The 16,991-nt window shown below is 42.2% G+C and overlaps 1 protein-coding gene across 8 annotated transcripts in view; it reads left to right on the top strand.

The window, feature by feature from the left end:
• LOC106036755 (contactin-4) overlaps window positions 1–16,991 on the top strand; it is a 300,476-nt gene that overhangs the window by 226,256 nt on the left and 57,229 nt on the right. For all 8 annotated transcript variants that reach the window (XM_048068607.2, XM_048068576.2, XM_067002911.1 and 5 more), the window contains 4 exons: window positions 3,371–3,473; window positions 4,099–4,283; window positions 12,614–12,750; window positions 14,201–14,330. In XM_048068607.2, the coding sequence (XP_047924564.1) occupies window positions 3,371–3,473; window positions 4,099–4,283; window positions 12,614–12,750; window positions 14,201–14,330 (555 nt within the window). The remainder of the gene's footprint in view (window positions 1–3,370; window positions 3,474–4,098; window positions 4,284–12,613; window positions 12,751–14,200; window positions 14,331–16,991) is intronic.

Genomic DNA, 16,991 nt, shown 5'->3' with positions numbered 1-16,991 from the left:
GGTCTCAGTCACCGTTGGCCCAAGCTCTCTGTTCCTGGCACCAGAAGTTATTGGACAGTGATAAATATGGTGGAAAAAGGTCAGAGGTTGGGCTGCTCAGCGACGCAGAGCATCCCCGTGGCCTCCTGATCGTGTAGCTTAGGCCTGGGGCAGGAACCACCGAGGATTCCCCGATGGTTTATTCTTTTCTCATGCCAGCACCCTGCTTTTGCGCTGCAGTCCCGAAGGAGCTGCTTTCTGTCCTCCCCGACTTTCACACCGTGTAAAAGGCAGAAAGGGATGTTACGGTTCTCTGGGTTCCCCCAGGCTTTGAGGTCAGGTTTTGGCTTGAATCGCCACGGCTGCTCTGGCAGCAGTTTGTCCTGGCAGTACCAGCCGGTGCCTCCCGTTGCAGAGAAATGGCTCTCTGCACTACTTCTGTGCTGGGCAATGTAATGAGCAGCTAAATATATATGGCACCGAGGGCTGCAAATGGTCCTGACGCCTGAAATAAGGCTAGGAGTGCCTCACCTACTGCAGCCCAGACAGAAAAAGGATTGAAAGGTGAATGGCCAAACCAGTTGTCTGGCACCTCTCCGTGGCAGTCCCCGGCGCCACAGCAGCGCTTTTGCAGTGCTTTGCTTCTTCTCTTTAAAATGCACTTTGGAGTTTTACATCAAAATTAAAACAGTAATAGTGAGAAAGTGCCACAATAGACCTGGAATGAAATTACTGTCAGCAGCAGCTGTATGGGCCAATTAAACTTTAACATTTCACAGGTGTTGTCAGGAAATGCGTATCATTTCCTCAGACAAATGAGCTTGCTTCTGAATTCCTGGAACTCTCATCCAAAAGCACATTTTTAAGCCTTGAAATTGGGAGAAAAATATGAAATCCTCTGAACTGCAAACACGTACAACATCTGAGGTGTCATGACACTGACAACATTCTCCAAGCTACAAACCTGGGTCTATTTTAGTCTTTTATTTTCTCCCCTCTGCTTTCCACCTGTAATGCTAAGTCAGATGTTAACTCACCCAGGAACAGCAGGAAAAATAAGAGCTGTCCGTGTGAAAATGGGCTTGGATTCAGTATAGAGATATCCCCTGCACCCTGATGTTTTTCCTTTAATGCGGAGAAGACAGGGCTTGCAGCACACGCAGTAGCTATAGGTAGGTTAGAGCTGCAGTGGGAGCCTGATGGTTTTTCCCGGTACAGGTGCTGGTTTTGAAGTGGTTGGTGTTGTAACGTTAGCAGTGATGCTGCTAAACTACCTGGTTCCTTGCTGTAAGAGAAAGCAGCGGGGTCTGGCGCTGCGGGGAGCAGTGACCGCGGCTGGTGCCCTGCGTCCTCAGGCAGCCCTCCCACCTCTGCCCTGCGATTGTCCCCTCGGGGTCACAGCTTTCCAGCTCCGACCTCAGGCAAGGAAACAGGAACAAGGAAGAAAGAGAAGGGGAAAAAGAAAAAGCCATTTTTTTTCCCTCCCGTTCCTCATTCCCTTCTCCTGATCTGTCAGGTGAATAATGTGTTAATAATACGTTGTGCCTTAATCTCCTAAATAGCCTGCTAGTGTTAAGTGATATTTTACAGACTACTTTGCATAAGGGGGCCAAATTATCGCGTTAGGAGTGAAGGAAGGGAAGCAGAAAGAATTGCTCTCATTGCTTTTGCTGTTTAAGGACTGGATTAAGCACGCGGCGTGTCTGGCCTTGGTGGCAGGCGGACTGCTGCTGTGGAGCACCCACCGTGTTCGTTGCCCTCCGAGGTGTCTGCCACCTCTCAGCTCGCTGCTGGTGCAGCCCCTGGGGTGGTTTTGGGGGGGGACAGGCTGTCACAGGCACTGAGGAGCTCTTCTCGGGGAGGGGGATGGCTGGAGGTGCTCAGCTCTTCAAGGAAGTCACCACCAAGCGCTTGAAAGCCCGTGTCTGCCAAAGCGAGGAAACTGGCTGCACCTGGTCAGGCTTTCCTCAAAAGCTCTTCCTCTGCCAGATTGTGGCCTTCACTGCACAACATGGACGTACTCTTCTGGGAAAAGATCGCAATAAATGTTAGTGTCTGCCAAAAAGTTCTGTTCTGGCAAACATTCACATGCGCAGCCTTGCTCTTGGGAACAGCCAGGCAATAGCTGCTCCTTGTCCTGGCTGGAGCTCTCCCAGCAAATGTTTAGCATGGATTGCGGAGAAATTTAGGCAAAATTTGGTAAATTCACAATCAGGAGAGCAGAGAGGCTCTTCCTCAATAGCCCTGGACACTTCCAGCCCTTCAGGGCTGCGCTGTTAATGTGCGAAGGGCTCATGGGGATCGTGCCCCGTGATTCCTTTTTGTGTGATCTGTAAGCGCCGGAGCGCTGACACAGACTCGCGGGCTTCCTGCTGTATGTGCTTGCCAGGGCGTGTGTACAGAGAGAGCATTCATATCTTTAACAAATGCATTTCATTTGGATGGCTGACTTTGTGCAGCAGCTGCTCTTTGTGCAACGTAGCGGTGGAAGAACGAGGTTGAAGAACGCTGATGTGACTCGTTAGTGCACCAAAGCAGGCGTTGCACAGGTCACCACGTACAGAGAGATCAGATGTAAGTCCCAGAGCAAGCATTTTCAGCTTCAAGCCTCTCTAACTGTGAAAAAAGTAAAGCCAAAAGGCTTCCCTTGCCACCTCTTTGCAACGCAGGGAGACAGAGAGCAGCGCTGCAGCCACAGCCACCGTACCCAGCCCTGCCGCCCCTGGGTGCCCCAGCAGCGCCCTGCGGTTGGGATTTAACCTGCAATCATCAATTAGCTGATAAGCACTACTGGTGAAATTATATGTACTGGTTTTACGACAGTACGGTGACAAGAAATGGAGCGATTTGTCATGAGCGTAACGGCCCTTTTATGTGCACAAATTTTTTAACACTATTTGGTGAAGAGGCTGCCACAATGTGTGGTTTACTGGGGCAGTAAAAATAACGAAATTGCCCAAGGAGTGTATGGTCTCTGTGCCTCTAACTCCTTGAAGTTAATAGAAGCCTTGATTACCTCCAATACTTTTAAAACTTTTTGTAATGGCATTTGTTCCGCATTTCATTTTCTAGAAGGCGGTGAACCTCCCTTATTATTGCTTCCTTTATGTCACAAGTTACCTGCAAAACCCCTGAATATTCAAAAGTCAAAAATAACACAGCCATGAAGAAATGTTAATCTTTGGCAGATGGTGTGGAGCGCTGGTTCCGATTTTCCTCTGGTAGTAAATGGGAAAAGAGCCCACACTGCACGGCTGTTAGCAACAGGCCATGTTTAAAATGAATGGATTAATTGGGCAAGTAAAGATGTAGAGAAGAGCTCTGCACAGAAACACTTGCGGATTTATTGCAAAACCTCAACCAAGTCTTAGTCTCTCTTTTACGTTCGCAGGGGTGATGGGGGAGTATGAGCCGAAAATAGAAGTGCAGTTCCCAGAAACGGTTCCATCTGCAAAAGGAACAACGGTGAAACTGGAGTGCTTTGCCCTGGGAAAGTAAGTTGTTAGCCACCGTTATTTCTTCATTTTCTGGCTTTCATAGTGCTGTACTGTGGAGTTTGCAAGGTTTGCTAATCCTTCACTTTCCGCAGCAGGAGTTACTTATTTCCAGGATTCATTACAGACAGAGGACTTGGGGAGCAGGGACTCTACTCAACAAAAACAAAAACTCCCAAGGAAGAGAGAAGATATAACTTATTTTGTACAGATGTGGTTGTACATCTTCACTTCTGAGGTCTCACGCAAAACCTAAAACATGTCCTGGTTCTAGAGTAAGCACTAGCAGCACTTCCAAAATGAAAGCGTGGGATTGATAAGAAAATAGATGTATTGTCACAGCAGAAACCCAAATTCAACTTTGTCAAAACAGCACTTTTATAACATAGTCTCCTGCTTTTAAGGCTATGTGAGCAATACACCATTGGTATGCATGTACTTATATAAAGTGTATATATGGCACCCAACATAAAATTGCTCCAGATCCTGGGCAGTCTTCAGACTGACCACGTCTTCATCATCCTCAAACATGAAGCAGTTTCAAGTTCATCAAGATGAGAAGCTATCAGGACAAGACCTGTAGCTTTTATTACAAATCTGATTTTGCTTTATTTTTCTCATTTAGCCCAGTTCCTACGATCAGCTGGAGGAGAGCAGATGGGAAACAGATACCCCGAAAAGCTAGGAGACACAGATCAAGTGGACTTCTAGAAATCCCAAATTTTCAGCAAGAAGATGCTGGACTCTATGAGTGTGTTGCTGAAAATGTGAGAGGGAAAAATGTGGCACGAGGACAGCTGACGTTTTATGGTAAGCAGACTGCCTGATTTTAGGTGGTTTTATTGTATCAGATGCAATATGCAGTAAATATTTTGTGAGAATATCATTCTGGATATTTTTAAAATGACTTTCCTTTACAAAAAACGCATCTCTAAAAAGGTGTAATTTGAAATAAAACCTGTCTGAATAGCACATATTGATTGAGAATCAAAGCTGCTGGAAAACAAAAACACATCACTGGAAGGACATTGGCATGGTAACATGCAGAAAGCACTTGCAAGCAGTTCATTTGCTTCCTCATGGCCAGGAGTACAGAGCAGGGATTTTGGTGGAGCATGATGGTGGTTACAGCTTGTGATTTATTATGCGTGTATTGCTCCACACTATAGGTGTCGTTCCCAGCTTGTGTTAATAAATGTTAATTGTGTATAACCAATTAAAGACTGCTTGCAGAATAGGTTTCTGGTAGTGGTTTCACAGCCTGGAAGTGAGGTATTAACCATGTCAGAGCCTGCAGTCAGGTCCACCTAAAGGCTTTCTTCACCTGCTCCTATGAGACTCTGTTATTTTAGAATTGGAAATATTTCCAAAAGACATATTTAATTTTGAAATCCGATTTTTTTTGAGCTTCCATTTCATTTCTTCATTTATAGTTGACTAAAACAAAATGAGGCAATATTACAAAGGGGTTAAATAGCAAGAACAAAGTGAAATCTTTCATGTTAAGGAAAGAATTTGGGGTTGATTCAAACTGTTTTTTCTTTTTAATTAAAAAGGTTTGAGGATTGCTGTTTTTGATAATAAAAAAATGCATGTTTCTCTTGATTTTTCCCATGTGGACAGTAAATGAAGTCTCATCAGTTGTACAGTTTTGCTCAGCCCAGGGCCAAGGCTGCAGTAAATCAAGCCTTTGGTGGGCTCCTACTGGAGCAAAAGTTAGATTACAAGCTAATTAACCAAGTGAAATTTCCCAGTCCAGATCCTGTTTCTGGTGGACAGCAGATCATACACAAAAGCTGCCACCATGGCTTGTGTCGATTTTCACAGTTTCAGCACAGAAGCTAAAGGCTTCATGAGAAGAGCAGCGTCCTCCTCTCTCTGGTGGTCCTAATGCAGGGAACCATCTTTACGTCCTCTTTTCTTCATGTAAGCAGAGGGTTCCTTACAGGGGACTGTTAGCTTATGATCTCTGCTAATTACTGCTTTTAAAGATAATAGACTAAAATACCAGGCTTGTCTTCAGAATGATTAGTTGTTGGTCTGTAAATACCCAGTTTTCAAGGATAGCCTGTGTTTGGCAGCCATTTATTACTGAAAACAGATTGTTTTTTAACAAAACTCAATTTCTGCGAGCTACGCTCTAGAGTTTCACGTAGCAGTGATTTTTTTTTAAGGAAAGCAACTTCCCGTAAACTTTTCATATGAATAGTTGAGGCTGAATGAAAGCTATTTTTCTTTTTAAAACTGAGAAGTATTATGTCATTATGGAAATATAACAGCAATGTTGGCAGAGCTTCACCAGTTGCTTTTGGTGGATCGGGGGCTGATGCTCGGAGCAGGGAACGCTCTGGAGTGTTTGATGTGGAACATCAGGCAGGGGCTTACGTGCAGTGCTGCACAGGGACACGCTCTGTCACAGCGTCTGCCCTGGAGATTAAAATCTGGCTTCAACAGTGTTACTCTTTTAAACCTGGTTATCTGCCTCCGTGCATAGTAAAAAAAAAAAAAAAAAAAAAAATAGAGAGAGAAGAAGAAAAAGAAAATGAAATTCAAATTTGCCTGCTCACTGTAGATAACCCAGCCCTGCCTGTGTTGTCAACTTCTTTCAGTGCTACTAGAAGTTGTCAGGAAAGGTTGACTTCTGTTGTATTTCATTCTTGTATCAATGTTTGTTTTTTCCTCTGTTAGCATATCAGTGACATGAAAGTTGTTTGACATTCTTGTTGCGGCAGGAAAGGTTAATTAAATGTGCAAGATCTGTTCTTCCTCCATTTTCTCTGCTTTGAGCCCCTACAATAGGCTGTGCTTTATTGTTCTCCTACAGCATTTGTTCTGAGTGCTACATGTCCTACTTGATAGATAGACCTATATGACAGAAAACATGTTAGTGTTAATGCAATTACAGTGACTTATGCCTGTTTTCCTGACTATTATAACTCTGAATGACATATCACTTGGTTTTTTGCTTGCTGTAAGACTCTCTTGTTCTGTCTGCCACTCCTAACCTGATACCGTGTACCTGAAATCAGCTCCTGAGCTCCAGCAAATTAAACTGGAAACCAATCCTTCTGTATTTCCACCCGTATGTAGCTGCCATAAAGGCACGTTGTGCTGCGATGCTGACTGCGCAGCCCATGGCTCCTGTGCAGTGCCTGCCAGCCAGGGCTCACCACGATGCTGGCTCTGTTCTGATCCCAGCATTTCGGAAGTGCTCACATTGACCTGATTCTATTTTTAATCTGGCTGCTCATGAATTTTCAATTCACAAATTTTCAATTCAACCCTCCATGAGGCTCAGATTTATATCCTTAGCAGAAAGCAACGTCATGGTGGTGTTGCTTTTTTTTTTTTTTTTTCCAAAATTACCATAAACATTACCTTAGCTAGCTAAGTTAAAAAGGAATTTCCTTTTCTTTCATAAAACCAGCATTGAAAAGATGTTTATTTGTTAGCATTGTGGATGTTGTTTCATTGATGTTAAGTCTCCCAGGTCCTATTTTATTCAGATCTTCCTTTGTCAGAGAGTTGCAAACCCAAAGGTTGTTTTGAGTGCAGGGCAGGAGGCAGTGGGCAAACACACAGCCCCAAGGAACTTGGGCAGTGTTGCTGGTGCCGCTCATCGTGGTGCTCAAAGCCCTCCATCAGGGCTGGGAAACCGTTTAATTGTCTGGGAAGAAACCAATTAATTGTCTGGACCACTTTTCAGATTAAAAATTTCTGAAATCGAACTCACACCAGGAATTTATATGGCATAATTTTACACTGAAAAGGGTTCCTCTTTCATGAATGAGCCTCTGGTTTGTTTGTGCTAAAGCCACTTTATGCCACTCTGTAAAACAAGCTCAAATGTAAATCACATTATGTTCTTCATTGTTGTTAGAGGTCTGAAAAGGAAAATTGCATAAGTGAAAATCAGGGAATTGTATGTCCCTACTCCACTTAGGCCCCAGATCACAAAGAATTTGCTGAAAAAAAATCAAAAACACTTGAAATAATATGAGTTACTGGACTGATAAAATACAAGAAAATTAACATAAATAGCACAAGTATATGTTAGTATTAGTTATAATTTACATGCTTCATCAGAAAACCTAGTTTGCTACCCATTATGTAGACATATTAGAAGTCAAGTTCTCACCTTCAAGCATCTCCATATTAATTTTATTTAAAGTTCTCAAATCTCGTGTTGTTTCTGAATAGTGTGCCAATTTAACTCTTGGTTAACCACCATTTAAAGACCGGCCAGCAGCCAAATCCATCCTTTCTGCAAGCAGCAGCTGGCTGTGGGAGCAATCACTGCGGTGCCCATCTCCGTTGGTTGCACTCTCCCAGGGGAAAATCAGTGTTCTGGATGAGGATGGCTTCCCTCCTGCCAGCAGAATGTGTGTTTTCTCAGACTTTCGTGCAGGATGAAATAACTCTGAGTTTTGAATAATGTGCCGCCTGAAGGAAGTAAGGGTTTTCTGCACAGACAGCAGGCATCTTTCTCCTCTACTTCCCCTTTTCCTAGGGATAGCTGGAAACCTGCTTAAAGATAAATCAGTTTTTAGGAGATTCAGAAAAAGTGCTCAAATTACTGTCACTTTGCCTTCTAAAAATAGCTCTTCATCGTGAGAAGCTAAAGCAGGTATAAGAAATGAAGAGTGAAGGCTACTCAGAGAATACCCACATCTTCCTTATTCTCCTGGGTCACTACAGTCTAGAGCGTCAGTGATTAAAAATAAATAAATCCCTGAGGTCTGGTCTGTATGAACGTGCCTGTAATACACACAGACTTTTGGTGCCTGACATAAATGGGGAAAAAGTCATGCAGTGGTGCAGAATAGCTTATGGAACCGGAATTAAATACAGGTAAGGGACAATTTAAGTAGATTTTATCAGCTAGATTAGTTCCTTTGAATTCTCCTTTGTTTCTTTTCCTCCGATACTTAATATTTTAGTAACAAGCAGAGCTCTTCAGCTGGTGAATTATGGTCAGTCTTCCAGAAAGGCAGAAAGGAGACAAACTGCCCAAGCAGTAGTATTGGACACAGGCAAATGAAGGGAGATGATTTTGATGTGACATTCAAGCAAATGACTTTGCGGGGGAGATTTGCACGTTTGAGACTTGTATGGATCTCAAATAGTCTTCAGTTGGCAGCAGAGGTCAGGAGGAAGAGATTAAGAGGAGGAAAGGAAGAGAAGAGAAAAAGTGGTAACTTGAAGTCTGGTTTCACATTCCTGTGATCGTTGGGAATGACAACAAATTAGGGACATATGGGTGTTGTTTACAGAAGCTATATCCCCATTTGGACCAGGATGACGCGTGCACTTGTCTGCACAAACTTTATACACTGGCTGTATCGTTTATTTTTAATTACTCATGTATTTCTCCCATCTGTTTTTCTTATTTCTTATGCTTGGCTTTCTGGTCTTTAGGCATTTCTGATCCTGGGCTCAGTCTCAATCTCCTCAGAATAGATAGAGTAATGGACAGTCATTCAGCCCTTCATCTGCCATTAATGATGAATTACACAGCCTGCTCTAGGTCATCAGCTGCTATAAATTGGCTTAGGAACACTGAAATCAATATACACCGACCAAGAATTGGATTTTGTGTATGTATTAGTACCTCATTTGCTTTAGTCTTTTGGGTTGTTTTGAACTCGCAGGAGCTTAACAAGTCCTACAGATTTATTTCTGTTTTACTTCTCACGTTGCTCCCAGAATTCCTTGGTTTTGTTCCTTATTTCTGATATGAAGCATCATCAGCAGCTGTGTCATTTCATTTTCAAACGTATTTCAGGACGTGATTTCTAGTCTAGATTCCCAGTGCCTACTTTTGCCTCTCAGTTTGTTATAGGGAACAGACTCACTCTAGATTCTTTTCTCTTGAAGAAGCAAGAGTATACTTGGGCGTTATTCTGTAATCACCTGGTTTAAAATGCCCCACTTTGTTTGTGAAGGCTAAGTAAAAAAGGTTGGTGGTTTTTGTGGTTTTGTTTTTTTTAACCCATACTTATCATTGTGCTTTTGTCCACCTGAGACCCATTCCAGGCAGCTATCATCACCTAGGAGGGGGGATATTTTTCTTTAAAACTATCATTGTGCAAGTGTCATGCTTATATTTTAAGCTTTTTCTTCCACTTTATATATTATATGATTTTTCTTTGCAACTCAGATGAATTCTTATCAACTTATGTGTAATTTTTTTTCTTTAGTACCAGATTTTTCCTCCGGGATCTTTCCAACCAAAGCCTGTACCCCTAATACAGCCATAATATTTCCAGTCCCATCATATGGAAGAATTTGTCTTTGCTCAGCACCACAGAAATGAAATGAAAGACTTTTTCAAGAACACTACTACCAGTCATTAAATTTAAAAAAAAAAAAAAAAAAGTTATCTTGAACAATGCAGCTATACCAGAAAATGTAGCATAGAGCTGATTTCATACCCTTATTTGAATTATTTTAATTATCGTGCTTGAAATCTTGTGGCACATTACCATGTCTTGGTATGATCCCCAATGGGAGGCTGTCAAATTTCATTATATTATGGCAACTCTCATTTGGTGACTCAAACATATTCGCTCCATGGACCAACCCTTGTGTATTACTCAAGATTAAGTCAAGAGCGTGCCTGGTATTCTCTGAAATGAGCTGTTCAAAGGAGAGGTTGACCTAATTAGAAATGTCTCCCAAAGAGCAGCAGAGAACTAAGTTCCTGGGAAACAAAGGGCTCCTCCAGTTTTCTCTGAGCTTTTTTTTTTTTTTTTTTGACCTAATATGCTTGTTCCGTAGTCATCTGCAACATAAATAGCTGTAGGATGGAAAGTTTAACCAGGTTAAATAACTGGAAAGGATGGACCGTGGTGTAAGCCCATGGCTCACGGGTGCCACGCGTGCATTACAGCGAACAGGCTGCCCGCAGGCTCCCGGCGCTTCCAGCACCGCGGGTCTAAATCTGCGCACAGTTCCGCAGGGTAGGATTTCACACTTGTAACATGCACTCTGTAAATGAAGGACTGGATGGGTATGAGTCTTTCACTGGGTTGAGTAAGAACTTGCCTTAGTCAGGGAGCCTGATTGCCTGCAATGAGGATAAGTATTGAATTGAAATAAGGCTAAATCTTGAGTCGGCTTTGCTCCTCACATGAGGGTTTTTCTGTTTTCTTTCTTTTTACATAGCTTACATTTATATGCTGTAGAGCCCACTGTGCCTTTTATGCGTTTTATAACTTTGCAGGTTCCTTTCAGTTGTTTTGTCTGCTTTTTTTGTTTTCTTGTGGGAAATCAGTAAAACACTACTGCAGAAAGGCAAATGGATCTGTGTGGTTTTGCAGAGCTCTTTTTACAATATCATAAGACTCTTTTCAAAACCATGAGTTAGATGCTATTAGAATAGTAAATATGGAGACTCATGAGTAATTTGCAAATGTCCTTGAGCCAGTGAACCTGCAGAGTTGCACAGGGTGTCTCGGCTCAATGGAATTGTTCAAGTTCTTACTCCGAAAGACAGAGCTGACTTTCATCTTCCTACATTTAAAGCCTTTCCTTTTCATATGTCTTCAGATACAGTTAATAAACAAGCTTAACATACTACAGGGCAGAAGGGGCAGCCAGAGAAGCAAGCACCACTCACCTCTCCTTTTCAACTCCTTCTCTTGCTCCGGCATTGTCATTATGTTCAGTTTGACTTTCTGCTTTTCTTACAAGTCCCTTGGAATATTTCTTGTGGCATATGTAAGATTCTGTGCAAAGTTCTTCTGCTTTCTTCTGTGCTTTGTTGTTTACAGACACAGTGAGAAGGGAAGCACGCAATGAGGTGGATGTGGGATTAGGCACACATCTGTCGCAGTCTGAACAGAGTTTTAAAAGGCACTGAGCTCTCTGAGAGTGTATATCCAGCATCTCATAATGGTAGACATGCCAATAGTTTAAGTATAGTCATACCAACTTTAAGTTCAACTTAGCATTTTCATATAACGTTTTTTAATTTATCCTTTCAGATCTTTTTTCTGGTCCCTGTTTCTATCTAAAGGAGATATAATTTTTTATTATTTTTTTTTTCTCTTGGAGTAATCTTAATTTTTTTTTTATCTGATTACATGTGAAAGGGGATTAGCCAGGTTCTTGGAGACCTCTGCTGGTTATATCTTCCTACTAAGTCTCTCAGATTTTCTTACTTCAAAATAGGGTAAATGACCACTAAAAAAACTGAACTCACTGTTTTTTTTATTTCCCTCTTTTTTTTTTTATGGTATTTTCTGAAAAGTATTGTAGATAAATCTAGACTGATGAGGTTTGTGAAGGTAACATAAGAAAAAGGGTTTGCATGGTCTCCAAAAAACAAGTGGCAATTTTGATCTGCATGTAGGGTCTGGCTAAACTTAATCTATATGTTAAAAACAAACAAATGACAACAAACTCCGATAATAATATGTAAAACATAGCTTAAAATATAATTGCATAAGTGTCTGAAAACTACCAGCACCATTTGTCACCAAATTCTAAAATTTATCTCCAATATCTGCTTTTGGAGTTACTAGGTTTCTTCAATGTCATCAATATAATTATCGACTCCAAACAGTTTTTCATACACATGGAAGATCTTCATAGGACAGTATTCCATGGATCTCACCCAAGCCTAAAAAAATGTCTGAGAATATATTATTTGTACCCTAATCAGTGAATCATGGAATTTAAAAGTTCCATGTATAATCTTAATTTCAGTGTGGAGATAGCTCTAAATTACTTTTTTTTTTTTCAGTTGAATACTAAATGTCTCTTTTTGAAGGCTCAGTGGTCCAACAACGCCATCTATTCCACTGGGGCAGCATGTGAACCATTGCTTTGTTTTGATATGGTGATGATGATGGTGATGATGATGATGATCTGTGTTTCTGAAGCTGCTCTTTTTCATTAAATGTCTTTATTAAAAATAAAAGTTAGGAGAGCAGGTTCTGATCTTGCACATGCTACCTTCAGGAATTAGAACTGAACTCGGGAAAACAAAGTAAAATGGATCTTCATGGTTAGTAAGCATGTTTTTAAATCCAGCCCTTAAATGTGATGATAAAGAAATGTATGGTTGCTTGCATCCTGAAGGGCATGCTATTGTTTGCAGACATGAGGCTTTATTCATTCCTTCTGCATTGCAGCTCAGCCCAACTGGATTCAGAAAATCAGCGATGCACACGCAGCCATTGAGGAAAGTGTTTTCTGGGAATGCCGTGCGAGCGGGAGGCCGAAGCCCTCGTACCGCTGGCTGAAGGACGGGGAGCCACTGCTGCCCCAGGTAGGTGCTGCTGGGGTGGCTTTCTCATTCTGCATATTTTATAACTTTTGGAATAGAAATGGAAGTGATGGCAGTGTTCTGAAATCCCCATGCTCTGTAGGCAATTCCTTGTCATACCTGGTGGGTGCTTCTCTATGGCATTGAGGTCCTGTGCTGGAGGAGAGGGAGACGCCCCGTCCTTTCTCATGGGCAGATGTTGGCTTCAAGAGAGCTGTTGTTAATGACACATAGGGTGTCCGGATAGCTGTGGGTTTAAAGCTCCTCCTTGAAATGAAGGATCCACAGTGCAAATCTAAGAGCGGAAACGTGCATGTGAGAAAGTGGGAAAGGCTGAGTGGGACTATGGATGGACATGAATTCATTTTTTCAGTTTATGGTTTTGAGGTGAACTTCAGATGCTACTGAAACCTTAGCTGCTACCGAAACCATTTCTGCTGGTCTCTAGCAGCATTCCCATTCCTCCTGCCCTCCTTCCAGGGACACGAAGAACGGCCTAGATGGGTGATCCATAGGAGCAGAGCAAGAGCATCCTCTAACCACCAAGGGGAATTGCTCAGTCCTGCAATTGTCTCAATTATAACGGCAAACTAAACAAATTACCAAAGCACTGATTTCACAGTAAACTGCATTTTTCCCCTTCACTTACTGTGAAAGAACATGGCTGCCCAGATTTGATCAAACCCTGACAAAGATTGCACAAACATTAAATTTCCACCCTACGGCCAAGTAGAAGGCCAATAGCTCTTTATATTACTATTTTGTTTTAATGGTGAAACTCCTGGGAAGGGAGGGAACACTTTGTTTTACTTATTAAAATTGATAACATGAGCTCCATATCCTTAGGCTGACAAATGATACTGTGGTCTTTTGTTCCACACACTAATTTTACTTGCTTCATGCTGGTCACTAGCAGATGGTCTTGTACTTAAATCACGTTAGTGGCTGATACAAAGAAAAGGATCATTAAATTATTAACATCTATATTCTTTTCAAAAAAATGCAGAGGATTTTGAATATTTCCCATTGTACCAGCTAAGATGGCAACCAGTCTTCCAGACCTTCGTTGCCCCGTATACCTGTAATGCCATTGCTTTAAAGAATGAGGTTGGCTCTGATATGCCACCATGGAACAAAAGTGCAATTTTTTATTCAAGTTTACTTACTTGAAAGGGAGATTAATCTAAACGGTTTGGGTATTAAATCAATGAGAAGTCAAGGGAAAGTCTTCCAATTTAAATTACATTTACCAACTGCTGTATTGTTTTTTTCCACTTACTATGTAACCTGACAAGAATTTAGTTGGCAGACAAATAGATTGGAGCATGCAATTTTTTCTTGTTGCCCCTACCTTTTTTTCTCTACCTGGACACAGTATGGCACAACTCCTGCTGGGGTTATGTTCCAAGGAGGGATCTCCTTACTCACTTCTTTGTTTCACTGTTTCTTACAGGGCAGAGTTCAGATAGAGCAGGGCTCACTGACGATAGCGAACGTCAGCCTGTCGGACGCCGGGATGTATCAGTGTGTAGCAGAAAACAGACATGGCATCATTTTTGCCAGTGCAGAACTGAGTGTCATAGGTAAGTTTACTTTCCTGAGTGCTACAAACCTTCCAAAATTGGCACAGCTTTAACCCAAACTGGTTCTGCCAAGTTTCGGTGTCTGAAGCAGAAGTGCTGCTGAGGATTTTTGTCAAGTTGTTGTTTTTAAATAGAGCATAAAATGAAAACTTGAGAAAGTGGATATATAGAGAACAGATTTCTTTACATGATCCCGTATTCTCGTATTCATCCAGGTAACTGAGCACAGAGAGCTGGCAAGCTCACTCACCTCTTGCTGTTAGAAACATGTTGTGGAGACACCCACGTATTGCCCCAGTTCAAAGCACACTGGACAGTAGCTGCCTGCTCGTGGGCTGCAGAGACGGACTGTCCTGAGGAGATGTTGAAAACCCTTCTGTCCGAATAGACCATTCGCCATCCAAACGGCAATCACGATGCTTCAGTCCCAAACCCTCACCAAGAAAAATAACTCCTGCCCCACCTGTTTTGTGTACCCCTACTCTAGTTTTCTCTGTTAGTATCAGGAGAAGCTCCTGTGAACTGAGAGTCCTCAGCTCCTCCAGCGGGTTAGAATCAGGCTTAAAGTGAAATCCAGAAGATGTGTCTCTGAATGAGAACAGAATTCAAGTCTCCAGACTCACACTCTGTACTGAATTAACAAGCTGTTTTCCCTGCTTTCCTCAACAAAACCTAATGGGAACTATTGGAGACAGCTCTGGGGGTGTTACTGATGTGTAAGGAGGCAGCAGGATTACAGAAACAGGCTCAGCTCAGTGATGCCCAGTGCCCAGATAAGAGCAATGGGCATGAACTGAAACACAGAAAATACCATTTGAACATAGAATTTGTTTTTTACTGCTTCAAAAGCTGGAACAGGTTGCCCAGAGAGGTTGTGTCACTTCCATCTTTGGAAATATTCAGCACCCAACTGGACACGGCACTGGGCAACCTGCTCAGGCTGGCCCTGCTGGAAGGAGCTGGGGCTGGACCACCTTCGAGGCCCCTCCTGACTTCAGCTGTCCTGCAGGTCTGCACCTCACCCCCACATGTTGCTCTGAAAGTTCATGTGTGAGTGATAGGCCTAGGAACCAATAAGTCAAAATATGTATGTAGTTTTGAAGAGTCAAATAGAATTTGCAATTCAGAAATAGTGCTTTAGTTGTTTTCAAAGTGTGTGTTCAATAGCATAATTCCCTGCTTTATCCTGAAGAACAAAGCATGAGGTCTTTTCTGATTATGGCATTTTCAATATCGGTCATTTTTATCAGCAGCGATACATGCCTGGATAGAAAAAAAAAATCATTTGAAAGATTGTCATTGTTGCTGTTCAAGAAAAGTACAATAATGTTCAATAAACCAGACTTCACAGCACTAAGATATATTGGGCGTGTTTGTGCATGAAAGAAATTCAAATAAGCCCCCTGATGCTTTCCCTGTCTATTCAAAACCCCTGGAGATGTGAGCCTTTGTCAGGAAGGCAGATCTCGGAAGGTGTGGGCTGTTAGTGGGTGCCTCCAGCCCTCCTGGGGCCCAGCAGCCCCGAGTACCCAGTGGCCTCTCGGAGCCAGCGATGGCATTGATGCTGGTCCTGAGAACGTGGTCACTGACATTTTTGGACTGCAGGTTGAAGACCAGGCCTGCAATAACAGGACAGCATCGTCTGCACACTCAATGCAGACTGAGCCACCACACAGAGAAACGTGACTGAAAACGGAGAATTCAGGGTATTTATAACGAACGTGATTTCTACCCTCACCAAGCTTTAGAGGTAAGAGGGACATCCCCATGTAGACCCCATGTTGGCACCAAGAGCAAAGACTTTGGAGAGCCTGCTCTTAAAAACCTGCCAGATAAATTGTACTTGGCCGACTTCTCATCTGGATTACACCATCTTGCTTCTCTGTGTCACATGAGAAGTACCAGAATGGTGTGCTGCACATCAATTTCTATGGATCGGTGATTTAATTTGGCATTTTTAAAGAAAAACAGTATGTTTTCCTTTTCACAAGGGTTTTCAGAGGAGGTCAATATTCTGAGCTCTCGCTGAGAAATGTTAGCTTTTAAACAGATCTTTCTGAGTATAAAAATGGTTTTTTTAACAGGTCCTGAAGTTAAGCACTTGAAATGATTAAACACCACTAATAGCAAGTGAGGCTTATAGCAAAATTAAGTGAAAAAGAGAAATGGAAAATTACAGATAGAGCTTTTCTCAGAGTGATTCTTCTCTATTATTGTTGCCAATTATATTGCCTGGAGTCTTCAGCTAGAACCAGAATCCTGTTGTGCTGGGCATTGTAAAAGCATATAGTAAAATGCAATCACTGCCTGGAAGAGTTTTCAGGCTAAACGTTTGAAAAAAGTGGGGAGAGAGGCCTAGAGTGAGGAAAAAAATGAAATTGAAATCCTCATTTTACAAACAAGGTGTGGAGCCATTAAATGCATTACCCCTCAAGTGGCACAGGGAGGCTACCGAAGTGCTGAGAACAGAGCCCAGAGTTTCTAAATTTCAGATGCAACATTTTACATCCCTGTCTCATCCATAAGCGTGTGTACCTGCAGAAGAGACCTTTTTTTTTTTTTGTCTTCATACAAGCAACTCTTTATTTTCAGCTAACTGACCTATTTCACAAAACCCATAGACGAGTACAAGAAGCTGTTTCACAAGGTACCACCACCTGA

Source organism: Anser cygnoides, chromosome 10 (assembly GCF_040182565.1).
Source record: "Anser cygnoides isolate HZ-2024a breed goose chromosome 10, Taihu_goose_T2T_genome, whole genome shotgun sequence".
Taxonomy (NCBI): domain Eukaryota; kingdom Metazoa; phylum Chordata; class Aves; order Anseriformes; family Anatidae; genus Anser; species Anser cygnoides.
Note: the sequence above shows the minus strand (reverse complement) of the source record. Positions and strands in the feature narration are given on the sequence as shown.